The 23,233-nt window shown below is 43.1% G+C and overlaps 1 protein-coding gene across 4 annotated transcripts in view; it reads right to left on the bottom strand.

The window, feature by feature from the left end:
* The window catches only part of tspan9a (tetraspanin 9a), a 255,945-nt gene that overhangs the window by 219,922 nt on the left and 12,790 nt on the right, over window positions 1-23,233 (bottom strand). For 3 of the 4 annotated variants that reach the window (XM_072695443.1, XM_072695444.1, XM_072695445.1), the window contains exon 2: window positions 9,527-9,571. Coding sequence is in view for 1 of the 4 variants with exons in the window: in XM_072695442.1 (XP_072551543.1) it covers window positions 1,972-2,011 (40 nt within the window). In the remaining 3 variants the exon portion in view is untranslated. Of the gene's footprint in view, window positions 1-1,971; window positions 2,053-9,526; window positions 9,572-23,233 lie in introns of those variants that run through there. The other variant, XM_072695442.1, reaches the window with a different exon arrangement.

The raw sequence follows: 23,233 nt of genomic DNA, 5'->3' as shown, positions 1-23,233 counted from the left end.
ATCTGATATTTTGCAGAACTACTCCTTTAAAAAGGAGTGGCTCAAATTCTGCACTTAATACGATTTATTCACTTATGAAAACCACATTTCAGCCATTGATCAGAGGATTCTCTCCAGTTTCGAGCTCAGACTAGCTCACAGAACTTGAGGGCCAAGGGAATTTTTCAAACTGAGATCTGGTCATTAATAAGTAAAGATCAAGTATGTACCACATCTTAATGCAAAAAAATCAAATAGCAGTAGTTTATTATTTATGAGTCTAATCAGGCAGGGTTAGAATATCCCACTGATTAAACTCTGGGTTTATTATAGGGTTATTAATCATTACATTATCAGAGGCATTATCAGAAGTAGCCAGTTCACTGCTTATAATATTAACGGGATAGCTCATAACTCTCATAGGTCTCTCATAGTATTACTGTCTTCAACGGAAAAGGCCCTATTGCCTTGTAGGTGAGGAAGTGAGTGATTTGATGAGTTTGCTGGATGACTAAGGACGCTGGGTTGTTTTAAGAGGTCTACTGCCCTCTGGTGACTACAGCCCAAACTCGCCCAGCAGATGCTGGAAGATCACTTCAGTTCATCTTCCATGGTTATTGATTTTGACTCAAGTGAGCGCAGTCATATGAATGATCTTGAATACATGACCAAGGGGAATCAAGCCTGTACAGAGGCATCAAATGTACCACCGCCGAGGATTGCAATTACCCACACTGCTGTGTACAGTTAAACTACAGAGACTGACAAATATTTTCAATTTGAGTAGCATCGATTTGGCTGCTAACTGCTGAAGCAAGGCTTTACCAGATTACTTGTCAGAGGATATATAACGCACAGAATAGATCTATAACATGGACAAGATCTGACTGTTAATGTGGTTCTCTATCACTAGAACTTTGTTATATAAATAAAAAAAATAAAAGAGTATTTCAGTCAATATCGAAAGCGTGAATCGACGACACTGGTGAGCTAATTAAGTCTGGAATTGTGATTAAGCCTGGCAAATACTCACCCAGGGCTGGTTTAACCTCAAAGGTGAGGATGCAGTTCTCTGCTCCGTGCAGTACAATAACATCAAGCATTAAAATAAAGGCTCAGTGAAAGTGGCTTTCCATCTTACAGCCACTAGGTGGAGCCAGTGACAAAGAAACAAACATGGCTCAACTTCTGAGACAGCTGGATGGACTCACTTTGAATCTGCTGCTTCAACAATAATGTGAAAAATTAAAGCTCGAACCCTAGGACACAAGCCAGGTACTATGACGAGTTGTGACAGTTCACCTGGCCCAGTCCACCTGTCTCTACGCTCACAATGCCACAGTGGATCACTGCTTAGAAGCATGTACTACCTTAAAAGAGGCGTGAAGCTATAGGCCTAGAAAATGTAGTGGTCCATTGCTAACCTACAATAATAAACATACCCCCCCCCCCTTTTCCCAAAGCTGTATAAAGTGTTAAGAGGGGAAAATGTGTATATTTCATAATCAGTGAAGCATTCAGAGCATTTCACACCCAGTCACATACACCCCCCCCCAACCACACCCACCCACCCACCATGCACAGAAAAACAACAAGACTAGACTAAATGTAGCCAGTGTATTCGCAACTAATCCTGCGTCTAGCCGAGCTCACACCACGGTCCATCCACAGCCTAGCATTCTTCCACACTGGGGTCAACGATGGGGCAGATAGGCCAGGCCCCAAAACGATGCAAGCCACTCAGTGAGCCGCTCAGCACCACACACACCCTGTCTAAATCAAGCCTGGTCATCCGAGACATGCCCTGTGTTTCTCTTTCAGATGGTCTGACCCTTTAGCTGGAAACAGGACAGAGGTAAAAGAGCTTCATTCATCTTCATTAAGCCCTGAATGACAAAAGCAAACAACTTCCAGATCTGGCCCTAACACTTTAACTCACTCTAAATCACCCGAAGACACCCCAACAGTACGGGCAGTGTCATTTCAGCTTACCGTGATAAGAGGATCTCTCGAATCGAGGGACGCCCACCATAGGGAAGGCCTATTTCAAACCTCAGGCTTCAAAGGGTCGACCCCGACTTGACTCAAAAGCTGGTTTTCAGGCAACGTGGCTTCCTTTACAAGCATGTAACAAATACCACTATACTTCTTCCTCATCCTCATCAGGTCTTGTGATCGGTCCTCTCCAAGCTCAGCAGCAAAAAAAAAAAAGAAGTCATCCAGCCCTCAGTCCCAGAGGGTACAGCTGAGATTAGGAGAAATGGGCCCTGCAGATCCTGGACAACACCCAGACCAGAGACATGTGGCAAACAATGCCGGCTCCAGAGCTGCCGTGCCGTGCTTTGGACCCAGCTTTGTTTAGCTCACTGACAGATGTGAGGCAGAGTTGGAAGCTGGCAAGAGTACTTGGACAACAAATCAACATGAATGGATCAACATGATTAACCAAGCATTTACACGCTGGAAATAAAGCGTTTTGCTCATCTAGCGTTCATGGTCTGAAACTGTCCTACTGTGCTATCAGTGATAAAACTAGGACGGTATTATCAGTAACTATCAGAATTAGTACTAGGGTTCAAAAACTGCACTAATACACCCTGACAATCATTTAAATCTGGCTGTTATAGTGATAAGCTCTTCACTTTTCTCTCATAACCTTATATTTCTATGTAACAACCAAACAAATCAACTACAGTTTGAATAAATATGAAATTACTAATTATGAATTATAAATTATGGAATTACTATGGTGAACTTCTCCCTTCAGAAAAGATCTAACAATTCCATAATTATTTCATTTTTATTCGGCTGAAAAATGCTTGTATTTAAACTTATGTGAGTGTAAGTGAGCTTGTTTGGCACAAAATGTTATTTATTCAAAATGCTAAACCCAAAATTGCCCAAAAGTCATATTTATCACCAATACAATTACTAAATGACAGTAGAATCAGCCAATCACATTCTGATTTCTACTGTGCGACCAGCTTAACTAACCAGGATTCAGCCATTCGTTCCATTCAGAATTCCAAAACAGTGGCGGCAGCTCTGTGCCAGGGCTCTTTACTGAGCCAAAGAAAAAGCCATATCAGAACATTATGACCACCCCTGGTTGGGATTTAACATCGGCCCGGGACGTCACAGATGCCAAACCTGACAGGGTTTGCTGCATGTGTTAATAAGCGAGCACACCAGTCAGTTGTAGCAGAGTGCAAAACCATCGCCATGGGCAAAGGACGCGATTTGACTGATAATAGGGTGCCGGGCGAAGAGTGGAAGCATCACGTTCATAGTAAGCCGCCATAGTGAAGGTGTACCGAGAATGGACTTACTGAGCATATTGAGTGCCTCCCAACGGAATAACACTGATGCCAGAGGAGAAGGACGACTCTGATGAGTGGTACAGAGCTATTGGCACCCCACTCACGAGCAGTTAACCCCTACAATGAACATCTTCCATCACCTAAAACAGTCCATGCCACGTAATCTCGCTATGTCATTACATCCGAGCCATGAGTGGATATTCTTACTGTTAGGTAGATGGTCATAATAATAATTCTGATATGACCATGTATATGTTAATGTCTGTTAAAAGCTTCAATGCAAATGAATGCGATGTCTTTAACAAGCTTCTAATGCCCGAGTTTAACCTAACCTAAGTAGTTAAACCTAGCTTAGTGCTTATTTACTACCAGAATCCCACAAGGGGGCTCATCAGTAGTGCAGACGTGAGCATCATCGTATAGCTGTTTCTCCACCTCACTTTTTGGACCAACTTTTTTTGAAGGCCAAGGTCAAACAGTCATGGTTCGCCACTGCTAATGAGAAGCTGGAGCCGTGTTCCTTACACTGTGCTTGAGAGAGGTCATATGGCAGATGCTAATTACTGAAATGAGCAAGAGCATGGTTGCAGGTCACAACACTGACGTTTACATTTCTGCTCCATAAACAGGTCATACTCAGCTAATGGCAGGTTTGTTACCTAATCATTGGGTTGAGGAATGTGTGGGGAACTGGTAAACAAGGCTAAAGCTTAAGCTAAAGCTGGTGACCTCAGAGTCACAAACAGGCGTAAAGCCCAGCGATGCTGAGTGGACTGCACTACAGCGTCGACTGTCCCTGGTGCTTCCTATAGAGGGTTAGGGTTAGCCGAGGAACAGTGTAAAAAAAGGAAACCCAGAAACGCTCTGCACGCTCAAGGTGAGCATCAATGATAGCAATACTGTTTGATGGCTCAACTTCTTTAACAGCTTTGAGAACGGAGCAACCGAGCCATGACGGCAGTGCCGAGTAAATCCACTACCATCTCTACCCTCAGTGAAAGCCAATACAATGAAAACAAAGGCGGGCTAAATGAATTAGCTTAATGTGGAACCTTTATGAAGAAAAATCCTCACAAGGGCTAAAGGTTAAGCCCCCGTTCTGAATGTGATTTCCACGGGGTGCGGGACACAAAAAAGGGTGTCTGCTAGCTTCTTCCAGCAGTCCATCCAATCAGGGTTCGGTGTGCTATACTGTGTGTGTGTGTGTGCTTGATGAAATCCAGAGTCTTCCAACAACAGCAGACAGAGCTGCTCTTTCATTTCATCATGTCTTCAAATCGTTCCACTGCTTCCATTAATTTGGCAGTCACCTTTAAACCCCACTCCAAAAATAGCAACTTTGAGACCACGCTCCATTTTCCCATAAAATGATGTCAAAAGCTCACCAGGATAAAAGAAGATGGAAAGTTTAAGCTAAGCCACCGTGCATCCACTTTAAGGTGCTTAAATGGCATTATGTCATGGCTGACCCAGATTTTAGTGGTGGTTTGACCCAAAATCAAGGAAGATGCACCAGTATTTAGCTAATAAATGCAATGTTTACACTGTTTTTAATTTACTTTACTTCGTTTATTTTGTTTTATTTTGAGTTACACTGAAATACTGCATTACGTACATCCTTTGCATTCCGGAGGACTGAACTGTGTTTTTTTCTACTCAACTCACAACCATTACTTGCTAGGTTTAATGGACATTTAATGTATTAATATTTTTAATATTATAATGTATATAAAACTTTCAAAACACCTCTGACCAGACTGGTCTAAAAGCAGTGATTTAACCCCTTAAACAGCCTATGGCCCACCAGTTGGCCGAAACTGCTATTAAGGCGTATTAGTGAATAAGGGGTTAAAGCAGGGAACCCTGCTGGACTCCGGCCTTGAAATTCCTATCACTGCTTTATAGAATACCCTCGCTGCCATCTCCAGTTTTGCTGTGTTTCACTTTCTGACACAATGTGAATCTGGCAGTAGTTCTTCACATTGCATCCAAATTCCATGATGAATGGACCAATAGAAATGCTCCAAAATGATGCGGAATCAAATCTGTTTGCACTGACTTCCATTAAAACTCAATCAAGCAGGTTTTGTCAAGCTTCTCCATGTAAAGCTGAAGCTGTCGTTTTGGACATACAAGGTTTTGTGTGACAGCAACAATATTTTGCCTTTTTTTCCTTTCTTACTGATGTGCTCATGTACTTTATTTTTCATTCCAACATGCAAAAGTAATGCATCAGTTATGCAATCGATTAACTGTGCAGCCATTAAAAAAAGAGCCCATCAGAGAGCAGAGCTTAATTTATCCCGTAATCAGCCGTGACCGGAAGAGAATGGGGCTCCTGACGGATGAGAGACAGGGGACCAAGCACAATTGGAAGACTGAACCTCAGTGAAATCACTTACTTTATTGGCTTATATGTGGACTGTACAACCCCATGATGTAAAAATCTGACTGTTATCGTCTCTAAAAGTGCTCTAACTGCACATTATAATTATGACTGTATTGCATTATTAGTTTACGTACTTGTTTTTGTTATTTATTTGTGAAATACATGCCATTATCACATGATATTTAATACTGAACACAATCATAACATTCACTGTCAAGAGACCAGGCTGAAAACACGTGTCTCTGCAATATTTACGAGGTTTAGGTCTGCCCTCTGTCCTTTTTCCAAAAAATCTCATATTGCATATCCAAAGTAAAAAGATATGGCGATGATAAATGTAGATGAACGAATTGGGTGGGCAATTCATCTAGAAAATCCTTCTCCTTGATAAAAGATGGAAATGAAAAAACAAAGTTGAGCAAGGCTGAGATCTCACAATGCTTCTTGAACGCAATTCAAAGAGCCCACCCAGCGGGGAACGTTCAGTTCTGTTCCATTACAAGCTGCAAACAAAACGGCTACAAAGCTGCGCAGTCACCCAAGGTTTTGCCATTTGAAAAGAAAACATTTCACCAACAGAGAAAGAAAAAACGTGACAGCTGTCCAGAAAGAGTCCAGAGAACTTCGAGCTAGTGGAGTGGATATTTAGCGGTTTGCACTCATACCTGTCTGAAAGTATATCAAGTTCCAATGCGGGCTATTGTGGGCCATCTGCCCAAGGAACACCGCTGTGGAGGTTTAACTGCTCCCAACACTCCAATAACCCGTAAAGACCAATGACAGATATGAAACACTGCCACAACACCACCTGCCAGGCCTGGCGGATGTAATACTATCACCTGACTAGAACTAATGTATGCTATTCCTCCAATGGCTTTGGGGACAGTACGTCACTGGGCGTTGTTGCCTAATGCCAACAAACAGTACCTGGCTACTTGAGTATGTAATAAGCATGTAATACGTTCCCATTTAACCTTGACTGAGGACATTTACTTCTACACTGCCAACTATGTGCTTCCAGGAGAGCCTCGGGACATCAATCCTTGCAGTGCTGTCTTGACAAGAACTTCATAGTCCAACCACAAGCAACCATGGACACCTTGTTGGGCTTGTGTGTTCACATGGGAGTTTTTTAATGAGTATGATCACCGAGAGCTGAGAGCTTATGATCTCTACTATGGTCATTTAAGGGATAACCCACAGCCACCCTCAAATACGTCCCATGGTTTGTTTGTTTCTTCATCTCATTCTTTTTTTCACCATCGAGACCACAGCAAACCAAGCCTCCTCACGTCTATGTCTGTAATTACGCCTCGCTGCAGTGAGAAACACCCATGTAAGCGAAGGCCAGGATCTAAACAGCACACAGTATGTTAGAAGATGTGGCTTTATTCACACAGCCACTTTGTGAAGGTCATGAGAAGTCTCCTCTTTCATTGGCTCAGATGTATCAAAATCAAAAGTAAGTAGCACATGATGTATTTGAGGCCAGGCTCTTCATCTTTTTAGGCCTAGGGTCTAGGCCTGGGGTCTCGGCCTGGATCATGAAGTGAGTTCAGCTCAGACAGGGTTCCAGCTTCACAAAACCAAAACCAACCAATCAAAGCTCACAAAAACAGTTAGCCTTAGAACCATAGCCTTCATTTGACTTCATATACTCCATATTCTGAGGTTCACGTCAACACTAAAATAAAAAATAAAGCTCCCACAAAGGGTTCTTTAAGCGATACCATAGAAGAACTCAGAAAATCTGTGTGAGTGTGAAGAACCTTTTAAAGGTTCAAAGAAGAAACATAGTCACATTCCTAATGAACTAGACTGGCTTCAAGGTTTTCAATAGTGTTCACACACACTTCCAGCTCATCAATGCAGCCCATCACTCTAGGGGCGGCACTGGCCACCCCCGGTGCTACGCCCCTCCACAGGGACTCGCTCTCTAATAAACAGCAGAGCCAGATGTTGCTATGCTAATGAGCTGCAGGCTGAGAACACAGCAGGTATGGACTGTACCTGCCCGAGGTCAAAGCCAGCCGGCCTGTTCTTAGCGCCGCACGGCCAGCATAACAAACAGGGGTATCAGCTGATCAAAATCCTGCATGTTCCCGAGGAGCCAAGTTGGCCGGAGGAATAACTCTTAGTGAGCTGCTGACAAAGGGCTTTACTTCAGCCAGCAGTTTTCTACACTGTGTAAAGTTGTGTGAGTGTGTGTGTGTGCAAGTCACACAACCACCTGAGTATTATATTTAGAAGTCCTCTGCAGTTCCCTTTCTTTCTGGCCTCAATGTCAAGTACTGGCAAGTAGTGCTGGTACAGCAATGGAACAGACCTGAGGGTACCAATTTAAAGGTTGTCAAAACATGGACCAGAGAAGCATGTTTAAAGCCAGGAGCACCTTTTGGTTAAGAACCTTTACCTCAAGTGAAGGTTTGTTAGACCTTTAAAAGGTTCCTCACACTCTTCTCACACTGTTCTTTGGGCGATACCATAGAAGAACCACTTCTTGACCATTTTTCACCATCTTTAAATTGATAAAGCCTCACAGTGAAGCAAGTGAAGCTTCTTTAGACCTTTATAGGGCTGTGGCGATAATCGTATTACCACAGTACCGTGGTCATTTGATGCCTACCGCTGTGTTAATCACCGTAGTTATTCTTCATTTATAAAATGGACAGTTTCAGCTGCAAAATCAGATTGACTGTATCTTTATTACAAACATGGTTCTTTATAGTGCTTTGCAGTGCTTCTACTATGGCCCAGGTCTTCAAATCTGGACCCTGAATCCAGTTCCCAGCCCTTCTGTTGAGAGAAGGCTTTCTACTAGATTTTGGAGCACTGAATTTTATTGCATTTGATTACAGCAACAACAGGCCCAAAGTGGCTCAGATACTTATACTTGCCCATTTTTCCTGCTTTTAACACATCATCACCTTCAAGAACTGACTGTTCACTCGCTGCCTTATATATCCACCCCTTCACTGATGCCACTGCAGATAAAGATAATCAATGTTTTTTCACTACAACTGTTGGTACTAATGTTATGTCCTGAATTTTGTTCTCACTGGATGCTAAGGGAAAAATGAGGGAGTTAATGTAACTGATTGGCCACTTAAGTGTCACACATCCCAAGGATTACAAACTCCAGGACTGGAACCTGGAAGAGCTCTGAAGCATTTCCCTCAGAAAACAGCAGAACATCTTTGGAGCCATTGGAGAAACATCTAGAAAGATATATAGCGCCACTGCATAGTGCCATACATTTCTAAGTGCCTAATAAGCAGAGAGTAATTACTAGCCCCTTGAGATGCCCTTTAATATTTTCTGAGCATGGTTCTGCCCTGCAGGTGACACACTCCCAGAGGACAAGGCTAAATGCAGAAAGCAGAGTAATTGTTTCCTTTCGCCACTGACACAAAGCCACAGAGACTGCCCAACCAGAGGCAAGTCAACTATAGCCAACCTCTCTCTCTCTCTCTCACACACTCACTAGCAAGAGTCTAATTCAGCCTCAGGGATCAACCTGCTGGCCATGAGCCATTATTCCAATTCATGCATGTGAGGACTCAAAATGACCGTTAGAAATAATGACCCCTGGTACAGTCTTAGCAGGTTCACTCTGAACACAGCCTGTATTTCACTAACCACTAATCTAATTCACTGTATATTCATGAGGTTGACCTCATTAACATATTGGTGCACCCTGCGTGCCCCCAACCACTAAACACAAACAGCTGGGCCGACTTTAATCCTTAACAACTAACAGACATTTGAAGGAGGTAGGTTCAGATGGCCTTCCCAGATTATTTCAGCTGTAACAGTTGTATTAGCGTATGTCTCTTACCAGCTCTGATACGTAGGCAGTCTCTGGTAGACGTGACAGCCAGGCCTGTCAAAAGAAAGAGGCTTTTAAAAACAGTGTTCTGCATCTACCAATCATGCATAACATTAGCACCAAAACTGTGCCGCCACAGAAGATCTGATCATTTAAGGCATGGACTTCACAAGGTCTTTGAAGGTGTGCTGTGGTATCTGGCACCAGACGTTAGCAGCAGACATTAGCAGCAGCCCCCTACCCCCTCAAAAAGACATAAAAAGACGCCACAGAATGAGGACACGACCCTTGCTGCTTCCTGTTTGGTGCTGGAGAGAGCTCCCTATTGGTTATTCAACAGCCAAGACCAGAAAACTTACGATAACAATTAAAATGATTTAATTAGAACGTCAAGACAAGACCACCGTTCACCAAACGACCCAGACGACAGGAGCATGCTGCAACTCTAGCAAGACTCTTTGCTGTTAAGGCCGAAAAATCGGTTGCCCATGACCCTGTCCCCTTTTCACCGGATGCCCTTTCTTGGGCCACTTTTGGTAGGCACAACTGGTATGGAGTACTGAAATCCCCCATAAGACCTGCCTGATGTTTTGGAGATGTTTCTACTGGCCCTACTATTCCTAGATATTGGCCCTTCTGTCGAGAGAAGGCTTTCTACTAGATTTTGGAGCATTGCTGTGAGAATTTGATTGCATTTGATTAGTTAGTTACTTATACTTGCCCATTTTTCCTGCTTTTAACACATCATCAACTTCAAGAACTGACTGTTCACTCGCTGCCTTAAATATCCACCCCTTCACTGATGCCACTGCAGATAAAGATAATCAACGTTTTTTTCCTACAACTGTTGGTACTAATGTTATGGCTGAATAAACTGGATAAAAGTTTGTTTTAAGAGAGGAAGTTAGGATGTCTTAAGTGGGAATCATTACTGCCCATATTATACCCGCCATGGAACTGGCCAAAATCTTGTTCTTAACAAGCTACTACTGAATGAAATCTGAGACCATGCAGAAATTCTCACGTGCCAAAGAATCAGGTAACCTGTTATGGTATCCTAGATCTGTGAGGACCAACTAGAACTTCAGTCATATCTTCAATTCTCAGCAAGAGAAGTTTACAAATGCGGAATGGTAGACATTAAAAGTTTGTGGTTGGTGTGGCGCAACAGATAACACCACTACCTGCCACCATGTAGGAGACTGGGGTTCCATTCCCGGTCTGGGTGGCTATGCTGTGCTACACCAATAAGTGTCCTTGGGCAAGACTCCTAACACTACATTGCCCCTCCTCTGTGATATGAATAACCTTGTAAGTCGCTCTGGACAAGAGCGTCAGCTAAATGCCAAAATGTACAAATGTATTAAAGGACGTAAAGAGAGTAAACTCAACTGCTTGCGTAAAAATTGCAGTAATATCACTGGGACGTTCACAATGTGGCCTAATTTCATATCTCCTAGAAACTCATTGCAAATACATCATTAATATTTGATACCCAGCCCTGACGGCACTAACCACATCCCCCGCTATTTTCCTCCATTCAGTTCCAAAGTGAAAATACAAAGGATCTGGATGTTCTAGCAGACCTCGATATGCTGAGACAAGCCAAAGCCGCTCAGGTTGAGGTGGTACTCCATGAGCTCATGCTGTGTGCTGTGTAAATGGATGAGAACTGTGCGGAGGCAGCAGCTGCTGCTTGGCTCTGTGCTGTAGAGTTTGTTTTTTTTCTCTGGAGGGCTGTTAAGTATTCCCATGCCCATCGCTAGGCATGCCCTGAACCACAGCACTCGCTGCACTGCTTAAATTATGGCTCAACCACAAGGCAGGGCCTGGCTTCTCCCCCACCCCACTCTAACCCACTCTATACCCTGCCTGCATTCTCACACCCATACAGCACAGGACAATAAGGCAGAGGAATAGTAAGACGTGGCTTTCCAAGCAGGACTAAGCAGGACTACATTCCCATGCATCAATTGTTTCACTCTTGACTCTAACAGAGAGCCAAGGCGCCATTAATGGCTTTTTTTTTTTCGAACAGAACTGCGCTCCGCATACATTAAATCAGCCAATTGGCAGCCAATTGGCATTATTTTTCCCTAAACCTAATCGCAATTGATCCAAGCACTTCCCTTTTTCTGGGAAAGGCACAAGAGAGCTGTGTGAAGTGAGAAGACACTCTTATGTTTAAATGCAATTACAGCTCCTAAAGAGGTGGCTCTGGTATCCTCCTTAAAGAAGAGGATGGGTAAATGTAATAAATGCATAAATGTAATCATGAAATGATAGTCATTATTGGCCAATCACAGGTGGATAGAGTAGCCTAAACTCACAGTGAAGTGAAAGTGTGCTGGTAAGACTGCTGGCAAATCCAAACCCCCATATGACTGCCAAGAACCTGCATGAATGTGTACAGTCAAGAGGGTGGTGCACCCTTCTACTGTGCAGCATTGCTTCCTCAAACATAATCTCCATGGAGGAGCTCTACTTATTTATATGAAAGTATAAATAAGTATAAGTGGAGAGCACCTTCTCCTTCCATCCAGCAGACCATGCCACGCAACCCCATTAAGTCCTTGGGCAAGTCTCCTAATGCTTTGGTGACCTGCCTCTGTAACATGATTTCCCTTTAGACCCCAACAGAACAGATAAACATGGACCTATTGGCACCATGCCTAATGCTAGGCGTGGGCTAGAGGGGTATAAGGCACTCAGCATTGAGCTGTTCTCTGGGATGATGGTGCTCCATTCAATACTTGAGTATGGCTGCACAATATATCTTAATTCGTAGGTGACAGTTCGAGACAGTTACTCCAACAAAAGCAGGACAAACTTTTTAATACCCTTGATTTCAGAAGAAACGATCAATGAGCAGGCGTCCCAATACTTTTGTCCATATAGAGTTTTAGTGTATATTTTACTCTCATAGACCTACACTGCATCATTGACTGTATTTTCCATGAACGACGGCAAACGAGAGATGATGGGAAAAGTGTGTGTGGTGAGAAGTGAGTGGTGTGTTGGCAATTCTGCCATACTATGCATAACGTTCACTTCATCAAGTGTATTAATACAGCCTGGATAAGAGTAGAACACTCTGAACACTTAGCAGTGGCTACAATCTCCACCGTGAAGTCTTTACGTCAGTAGGCATCAGACTGAGCACAAGCACTTAAGAAAAACAATGAATAAAGGGTGAGCACTATTGAAATGTCCATCACCTGCCTCTTCTTTTTCTCAATCCTACCGTGTGCTCAGCACCTCACCAGCCAGGTCCTTAGACTGAGCGAACGCTTCCGTCTTCTGTGGAGCAGCCATCCTCTCTCTGTTTATTCAGCTCGCTTTCAGTTAAACACAGAGACACGGTTGCATGGCCTCTCCTTGACACCCTCTGTTTGTTGGCCTGCTGCTGAAAGCTGGACAATGGGAGTGGGGCTCTTTCAGTTTTGCCTCATTAACAGTCTCATCCAAACACAGTCAGTCCATCAGAGCACTCCTAGGCAGGCCAACCTGCACACTCTGAGTCTCTGGTCATATGAAGGCAATCAGCACAGGGTAAAATGCAAATTATATGACTGTTTGAGTGCTTGGAGCAATAGCAATGGGGAAAAATGGCCCATGGATGGGTTTCCATCCATGATGTAATGATGAGCAGTGTGGAAACACTTAAGGACACTCCAGTCTTCACTGACTACAATTAAATTGCCAACCCATTTATGAACAGATCACTTTATATTTAAATGTGCTCTGGATAGGGGCGGCAGCCAAATCTAATCTTTTTACAATGGCACCTGTCAGGGGGTGGCTTCTATATATATATATTTATCCCACCTCTTGGACGTTGATATTTTGGATGCAGGGAAAATAAGAAAGCATAAGAATCTGAGCCATCGGTCAGCACTTGTGAGTGTTCCTAGTATGCTCTGATCAGTACCTACCAGGATTCCAAGAAAGGACAACCAGTGAACCGATGACCCTGTTTGGGGTCAGAGCTGGGTCAGACCTCATTTGGTGGCACGATGAGGACCTACACATTATTAGTCGGGTGGTTTTAATGTCATGGCTGATCCAAATACTGTATAAAACACAGCAACCAGTGAACCGATGATAGGGTCATGGGTGCCCAGAGCAATCCATGGAGGCCTTACAACTTACAGAACGTAAAAGGTCTGCTGCTAAACGTCGGTGCCAGATAGCACAACACACCTTCAGAGGTCTTGTGAATGCTATGTCTCCAGGGCTGTTTTGGTGGCATGAGGGAAACCTATACAACATAAGTCAGGTGGGTTTATTGTTATGGCTGATGTTTGTGTCTATAGCACATTTCCAATACTGTATAAACACAGAAAATCTATAATACCACTGCAATACTACCACCCTAGGCCTTAAAGTCCCTTCCTATGAGTAACGCCTAGATATTGTTCCACATCATTCCCATTGTAATTGGTCATAAACAAAAGGCTATGGTCTCATTGGAAGGCCTGGATGTGGAAACTCATATCCACAATCAAAAAAACAGTAATATGAAACAGGAAACTCTATAAATACTCCAGCCAAGTCTTCCTGTCCCTTGACCTGACTTTCCTGTGAGCAAAAACAAATGGAAAATGCTTGGCATGCATTACTCGCCACAGTAATCACCCATAAACAAATATTGTTGTGTAAAAAGACCTTAAGCAGAACATCTCGTCCAAATGGGGTCTTAAAATAACCCCCCCATTACTGAGTGAAGTTAACTCCACATGCTGAAAAATAGCCATGCGAAAACCAGAACTCTCTGCTCTGGATGCTTGGACTGGCGGAAGTCCGCTTCCCTTTCAGAGTGACCTCTTCGAGGATAAGCCGCATCAATCAGTCAGACAGGCCATTCAGCACACAGAGGAGGGTGGAAGAATAAAAGGAGCATGAATGAGCAGCCATCACTCACCGGACTGGAGCACCAGAGAGGGAGAAGCTGCAGAGGATGGCCCTGCAGGAGCTTTAACAGATGGATAAAGCCCAGGGTAGATGCTAAAGAACTGCTGGTACACTAAGACGACCTTCACCTTTTCAGCGGACCACTCATGAAATTATTTACAGTCAATGGAGTAAGATCATGGATTCATAACTTCATAATTACATAAATACATCTGAGCCATGCCACCAAAACACCTCTGAACACCCAAGGCATGGCCTCCACAAGATCTCTAAAGATGTTCTGTAGTATCTGGTACCAAATGTTAGCAGCAGATCTCTGAAGCTGGTACCTCCATGGATCATATCAATGAGCCTTGGGCGCCCATGACCCTGTCACCAGTTCACTGGTTGTCTTTCTGTGGAGCAATTTTGGGAGGCACTGACCACTGCATAGACCGGCTGTTTTGGAGATGCACTTGGTTGGAGATGCATCTCATTGTATTCTGCTGAACACTGTTAAAATTCATGTGCCACAAAGAGTTCCTTGGAGTTCCCTGGAGTGAATTCATACTAAAAACCACTTTTGGTTCCCTGAAGAAGTTTCGATTGATGGCTCTTGGAGGAACTAATTTTGTAACTCTGCTGAAAATCCAGCTCATGACCAGCTTTTGCTGGTAGCTGGTTTCAGATGGTGTAAGCTGGACTTTAATGGTCAAGGTGGTTGAGAAGTTGGTCATCCAGGCAAGAACAAACCGTATGCTGGTAAGCTAGCTGGTTAACCAGCTCTTGACCAGCATATTGTAAGCTGCTTTTGAGTCCTGGTCCTGATGGTTATGTGGGTCCACCAGCCTGGTCTTGCTGGTCATGAAGCTTGGTGATGCTGGTCATGCTGCTCGATCAGCGTGGTCATGCTCGTCCACCAGTATGGTCTTGCTGGTCATTCTGATTGTTCAGCATCTAACTCAAAACAAAAACATGCCCTATGTTGGTCAAGAGCTAAGATGGTCACCAGCTTGACCATCTTGAGCTGGCCAGGATGAATTCATCAGCTGAGAATGTTGAGAAAGTTTCTTCACGTTCCAGTTCCAGTCAAGTCACGTCCAGTCAAAATGCTTGCTACCACATTAAGCCTATTTTTAGGTGGAACTGACCCGTGCAGTGGCAGGCAGCAGGTGCTGGGTGTGGACAAACAGCTAACACTGTATGATCATGGCAAGGCAGATCAAAGCAGCCAAAACACAAGTTTATCTTGGAAAGCCCTATCCCAAACAGATACACATCCTGCCAGGTCCTCATCTGAGTCATCCAGGCTTCACAGTCAGAGTGAAACACTCCGTGTCCAGGCATCTCCTCCCTGATAGCTGTTCTAAAAAGGGTCTTCTGTATCTCAATGACTCATACTGCATGTCCACCAACAGAGGAGGACAACATTATCCATCGTTCCTAAGCTGTCCCACAATCAGCAGACCCACACTGAGAAAGAGAGAGACGGATAAAACAACACGTACACAAACAATCATCGACGTCCAACAACTAATCAGGCCAGAAAACGTTTCATGAGGGGAAATTTAATTGACGACCCAAATAAAGACCTGAAAAATGATCTCCAGGGGAAAGATTGTCACCAGTTTATTATCTGTACCGCAGCTACGATCAAATGATAACGATTCTAAACAAGGGGATAGATTACGCTTTGGCACCATAGGCCGTGGAATTTATGAGCTTATGATGAAATCGTTAATAACAACGCAGGCTGAGACGAAGCTTTTTAAAAGGACACTAATGGGGTAAAGATGTTGCTTTCTGCCCTTATGTTCAATATAAAAGTGCTCTGATTAACTAAATGTCTGATTAGGGGGGAAAAAAAACAGTGAGCAGCGTTCAACAACTGAAGTGTAGCTATAATCCCTACTGTCTGAACATCTAATAAGAGCCACACGAGCAGAAAACCTTAATAGGCCCATGTATAAAGGGCCCTATTGCCAGACCACTTTGCAGGGCTGTTGGCCTAGCTCCCACTCAGCAGCAGGCCTTGGAAACCTACAGGAGCTGAGGATATAAATGATTTTGCTCGCTCGCTCACTCTCTCTCTCTCTCTCTCTCTCTCTCTTTTACACTTCCTATCTTGCTCTCTCCACTTGTCAGTGAGAGAGAGAGAGAGAGAAAGAAAGAGACTTCTAAACGCAGCCAAGCTCACACCAACCCAGCTGTTTTCCTCACATGTTGGCAAACTAGCTCTCCCTCCACCAAAACCCCACCCCACCCCACCGCATCTTGCTAATAAACTTCGTACTGAAAGAGTCGTGATTTTCTTGGACAAGCTTAAGAGCTTCCGAACGGTTTCAGAATGGGTAGAAAACTAAGGAAAAGGAGGAAGCTGATGGCTTTTGCACAGATTCATATGGATATAGTTAAAGAGCCACTTGTGAAAACAAGGATTTGCTGCAGTTTAAAGACAATTATGCAAAAGTTAGTTTCAACCTCAGAATCTGATTGGTTGAGAAGAGATCTAACTGTGCTGATGATATTTCTAAAGATTTATTTTTTTTGCAATACCAGCACAGCTTGTTCACGCTAGAACTGTATCACTCCGCTGACGCATTGACAACAGCTGAAAAGGCTGAGATGAACCTAAGTCTTTGGCTGAAGTCTGATTAGCGGCCATCCTTGCAAAGCCGGCAGGCGGTTGTTTTTAGGTTATTTCCAGTCAAACAAGACCGACTACCTCAATTAATGGGGAGAGACCGAAATGCTATTCCATTAAATCGGATTCGTTTGTAGAGTTCGGCTCAATAATGCACAAAAGCCTGATTTTTCAGCTCTCCACATCAAGAAGGACTTTCCTCATTCCTCCACTCGCGGAGCAACCATCAAACTGATTAGATCTTTTCGCCGAAGGACGGGATTTTATCCATAAACAGACGCCATGTTGAGCATTACGAGAACTCTGACAGTTCTACGGCTCTATCCATAGCTTTTCTTCTGATGACTCTTCCAGAATGGTCATATTTGTGCTGGTGTCGCTGCACAGTAGAACAGTGCACCACTACGCCAGGGCCTGCTAAATCCTTCTGAAAATCAAACAGGAAAAGTCAAACATGGGTTTTGAGTCGCCTTTCTAGCAATCCTACAAGCACTTTATGTCCAAATATTTGTGGACACCAATTCTAATGAATACATTTAGCTATTTTAGGTTGCACCCACTGCTGACACACAGCTTATCTAGTCCCAGTGGAAAAGTACTGCAAACAGAATAGGACTAAATAAACAACAACCTATTGGCACCATGCAGTGGAACTGTGTTCTCTGGAATAATGGACGGTGCTCCATCTAATACTTTTGGGATAAGTTGGTGAGTTGGGGATAATAAGGTGGGGATAAACATCCTGAACTCACTAATGCTCTTGTCGCTGATTGCAATTAAATCCTTACAGTAGTGCTCTAAAATCTAGCAGAAAGCCTTCTTACCTGAACAGTAGAGACAGTTACTCTAACATAAGCAGGACAAGCTAATTTTAATACCCTTGATTTGAATGAGCAGGTGTCCCAATACTTCTGTCCATATAACATGCTATCATCCACTGTTTTTAGCACTGAGAGTCTGCTCTATGGGAGCGCCTCATGCACACAAAATCTACATGAAAGTTTCATGATGGCAAAATCGCAGGACGGAAATGATGCTTCCAGTGCAGACCATAATCATGGCATATAAACACAGTGAGGGGGAAGTGGGCCTATAGCAATAATCCACTCCTTCTATATAAAACACTGGGACGGCAGTAAGCCTGGTGTTATGGGCACAGAGCTGGAGCAGAACAGAGACTGTCATATAGTCAAGTCATACATTCTGGCCCACCGAAAATAGCGTTTCCTGAACAGCGGCTTTTAGAGATGATATCAATTATGCAAAGTCCCTGAAGCAGGACTAGAGCAGACATCTCATCCAAAGATCAGGAGAGGAAGGCAGCACAGCTCACAGATCTGAAATCCAGTCATCCAGCAGTCAGATTTCTATAAACAGATGGAGGGGGCGAAAGGGAGGCATTGTTTATGCCTTATATACCCAGCAGGGAGCGTATAGCACGCATGTTTACAGAGATGACATACTCGCTCTTTGATTTAGATGATACAGTGTTCAACAATGAAAGGGTAGCTCTAGCATCCACAATGAGCATACAGCCATGTGTCAGAGGCAATTTCGGCTTTGTGACAAAGAAAACAGCAATGCACACAAAAACCTAAAGCAAACATCAACAATGCAAGATGATGATCACTCAAACATCAGAAGAAAGGCCCGAACGCTGTCAGGTCTACTGTCAGTTCAATCTAAACATGCAATGCAAAGGGTCAGATTCCTGCACATTCCTCTCACCTCACCCTTTCCCCATCACCACCACCCCCTCCTTTGCTTTGTTTGTTATGGAAGCAAAAGTGGTTCCTATATGCCACTGTTTGAAGAACACCTTTTCTTTAAAAGTGCCGTTATTTTTTAAATTATTTTTTTTATGAAATCCCTAACAAGACTTCTCTCACTGCTCGTCACGTCCGGCTCTGAATAGTAACATTTTACTTTAACTGTTTAACGAAGCGCTCGCCAGACTTCAGCCTCCCTCAGAAATCTTTACTGAGCTTCAGCACAGCCTCCAGGAGAGCCGCGAGCAGGTCTGGAAGTCCCTCCAACACCGGCAAAAGGCTAAGTGTAAAAAGGCCGAAGTGTATAGAGCAAAAGGTCGCAGCATTTGTGCACAGAGCTCGGCGGTGAACTTGCTCAGTGTGGAAAGCAGCGTTTCAGCGTTTGGCTGGTGAGCGTATCGGAGTCTGATTCGCTAGGAATCCTCCTGTGACGAGTTTAGCAGAGCGAAGAAGGAGCCGGGTGATTCTTTATGCTAACGCTACATCACCTCAGCTCTGACTGGACCGACTAAAGACCAGCACCTACTGAGCTTCATTGGAGGAGAGAAAATCCGGTAGGTTTAACTCCTCCCACTCAGTCCATGTAAACATTAGCAACAGTAGCGAAAGCCCTGGACACCACAGCTAGCAAAGAGACACAGCCTCGTAAATTTAACAGTAAACTCTTCACCAAGCCCCGGCACTGTGGGGTCTGGTTCTCAAAAGGTTCAACCAAGCAAGTCCTAGTGTGTCCCAGTGAATTAATGTGGATCTTCGGGTTCAGCCCTGCGTTCACTCCAGTTCAGTTTAACTCTCGTTTTATTGGTCGCCTTGTTAAAACCGGGTATTTCAGCTGGAGTCAAACATGTTTAAACAGGATGGAGTGGAAACTCTCGTAAGTGTGTGTGGTTGAATTATTGGTGTCTTTAGGAACGAGCAGTAGCCTCAGCCATTGTTTACTATTACTGTTCACTCTTCTGCATTACTGAACACGGAACTGTGAGAACTGTGGTTTACCTGTCTCACTTTCTTCTTAGAGCAAATGGTGGGATCATGGAGGGTCAGATTCCTGCTTCTGAAGGTTCTTTGAGTGAACCACTTTTGCTTCAACAAAGAATCATGTTTGTATTATAGATTAGAGAAGGTCTGAAGAACCTTCACCTGATATAAAGGTTGTTTACCGCACTGCTTCACACCTCACACTGGATCCATATAGAGGCAAAAGTGGTTCTTAAAAAAAAGTGCCATCACTCAAAGAACCTTTGGAAGCACCTTTATTTTTATAAATAAAAGAGATTTTTGGCATCTATAACCCAATACATCTAATTTTCCAGTAGCCCTATAAACTGGGCCAAAACTGGTAAGAAAGGCCTAAAGTGAATGCAGTACAGTTTTCAAGGCAAATGGACAAACTTAAATATCCCAATTATTATAATTAGGTGTTGTCTTGAAATATTGAATGTTCTGCTAAGAGCATAAGTAGCCACATACAAATCTCCCATACCATGTCTCATACTGCTGACTTCCAAATATTGCTTGGGTTCAAATAGGAGTTAACGCCTGTCTTCTGCCAATTCTCAAAGTGTCCTTAGCATCAAATGGAGGGTGTATGGCTGCCAAATGATCGTTCATATGGTCAAAGATCTAAACATGTGTTTACAGTACGCGCATGTCTGTTTTAGATCTGAAAATGGGAAGATAAAAGCCAAAGCAGCTCAGTCAGACAACAAGGTAATTTCTGAGAAGCCCTGTAGCTAATAGACCCTTACACTGAACGTAGCCCATAGCCAGCACTGCGCGGCACATTTACATAATTACAAACACAGATGAGGGAAATGAAGCCACAGCGTGTGCCAGACAAACACAAGCACTTTTAGTGGCGTCATTTACCGTATGTGTCAATCGTGAGGGTTGTTTGGTCTTAAGCAGTGAGATAGAGGTTAGATAACTTTCGGCGCCCTGCCTTTTTCACTTCTCACAACAAAACCGAAGTACTGTAACATGAGACATTATGGTCACACATAAGCTAATATATCATCTAGCTCAGGCTAAGAGAAAAGTTGCACATGAAGAAGAGACTTTTTTAATCATATAACACTTATTTCATTCAAAATCCACCACATCCAATGATTTTAAAAGATTTAGAGCTCCATTGGCTCAGCTTGGTGTTATAATTTTGCTACTAAACATACTGTATGTGTTTTTGAGGTTTTCCTTCCCCAGTAGTCACGCAAGATGCTCAAACTTAATATCCTGACCATCTGTGCTCTGTCAATGTGAGCAAAACTGCCAGATAACTTTTTCATTAATTAAATAAGTTAAATAATTAGGTAACTGGGGCTCAGCTGGTTTGTCACAGTATTAGGTGAGAATCAAGGTCATCAAGGCAGTTTTATGCTTTGAGAAATACAGTAAGCAGCTTCTTGGATTTTTCATAAAATCAGTTGTGTTGAAGATGTTGGAGAATGTACATTGATAACATCAGCCATAACATTAAAAAGGAAAAGAAACTGATTATCTGATTGACACTGACATTGATTATCTCCAAAGGCACCTGTCAATTGATGCCATGTAATTTTAGGCAGCTAGTAAACAGTCAGTTTTTGAAGGAAAGAAAAATGGTCAAGAATAAGAATCTGAGCCCCTTTGACAAGAGCCAAATTGTGAAGGTCAGGGCATCTCAATCTCCACCTACCAAAAGTGCTCTGAGAAAGGACAATCAGTGACCTGTCGACAAAGTCATGTGCACCCAAAGCTCATTGATTAAATCCACAGAGGCTCCATCTCACAACTTCCCAACTTACCCAAGGATCTGCTGCTAACGCCTTGGTGCCAGATACTTGCTTTGATAGGTCAGGGCTGTTTCGGTGGCATGAAGCAGACTTTCACAGTATTAGGCAGGTGGTTTTAATGTTATGGCTGATATGTGTAAGACTACACATGAGGTTTCCCTAGTATGTAGCCTTCTTCTGACACTGCAGACAGCTATGATTGAACGTAATCTCGTAATCTCGTAATCTACGGAAACTGACCTCATGCTTAACCCAGTACTAAACACAAATAGGGGCCTTACTACGACACAAGAAAGTACAGCCCCACACAAAAATGACCAGAAATGACCAAGCTGTATCCAGTTTGTTGTTCCACAATTTAGAGAACACTGTACAAAGTCGAACCCTACACCGAACAGCATCACTGCTAACACAATGCAGATAACATTTAACTCCCATGGCACGCTTAAATCTAGCATGCTGCCCTAAATGTGGATTCGCTATTGGGAAAACTTATTTTTGGCCTCATTGCCCAGCTCTAATCCCTGGTGGTGTGTTTTTTATCTAAATACAGACATTGTTGAGGACGAACGGTAGGCCTTTAAAAGCCTTCGACTGAAAATGCATAAGGCATTGTATTGTGGCAGCCTGGCAGTCCTCATACTGGAAGGTGTGATATTGTGTTGAAGGTGCTGAAGATTTGTATTGTTGACCCGAGTTTAATTTGCTCGGCAGGGTTCACTGCAGAAACCCATTTCAGGACACCATTGTAGCAAACAAAACCCTGCAGCTGAACCAACTGCCACAAAAAGGAGGGAAAAAGAGAAATTACCTTTTTTTTTCCAAAAATGTCATTGTTCCAGCGCATGCCATAATAATACCCGCTGATAAAGAACCCTGCTGATTTGCCTGTTTATTCATTAGGGTCTGTATTATCTCCACTCATGTGTACCTAAGAAATTTTCAATAGCAGAACACATGGTTTACTGACAGATATTCTAAAATGGGCAACAATTCTGTTTTAAGGGGCTCTAACTTCTTAAAAAAGAAAAATTTAGAGGCGATAGATAATCACTGTTCTAGCTCCCAGTCCATATATGGATACTAACATGTGAATATATACATTTTTGTCACAGAAATCCATCTTATAATCTAATTTTTAGGAGTAAAGAGAAGTTTAAAAATGTTAACGTAAAAATTAATTATGGCTTTTTGTACATAAATCCTACCCAATAATCGTAAACTCGCCAAGAGGGTAAATAAACACACGAATAAAAACCCGACAGGCACTGGACATCAATTTGAAGTCATAAAAACACTGGAATCTTATTGGAACTCAAATTTTAGTTGGAAAAAACAAATTAGTTTGATGTGAAAAAACATTTGGTTCAGTTGACATCAAGCTCCAATGTTAGCACAAAAAGATACCAATAAAATATCAATGTCTAACGATGTTAGAATGTCATGTTGAATAGACGTTAGGATTGACGTTGATCAGACATTAAGTTTTAGTCACCATTCCTCACATTCAAAAGTGAGGAAATGCGCCGGGATATCGATGACAGGGTTGTGGGTTTGATTCCCGGGCTCGGCAGGCTGCCACTGCTGGGCCCTTGAGCAAGGCCCTTTACCCTCTCTGCTCCCCGGGCGCTAGAGTTGG

This window comes from Salminus brasiliensis, chromosome 13, assembly GCF_030463535.1.
Source record: "Salminus brasiliensis chromosome 13, fSalBra1.hap2, whole genome shotgun sequence".
NCBI lineage: Eukaryota > Metazoa > Chordata > Actinopteri > Characiformes > Bryconidae > Salminus > Salminus brasiliensis.
The sequence above is the reverse complement of the archived record's forward strand: the minus strand, read 5'-3'. Positions and strand labels throughout refer to the sequence as shown.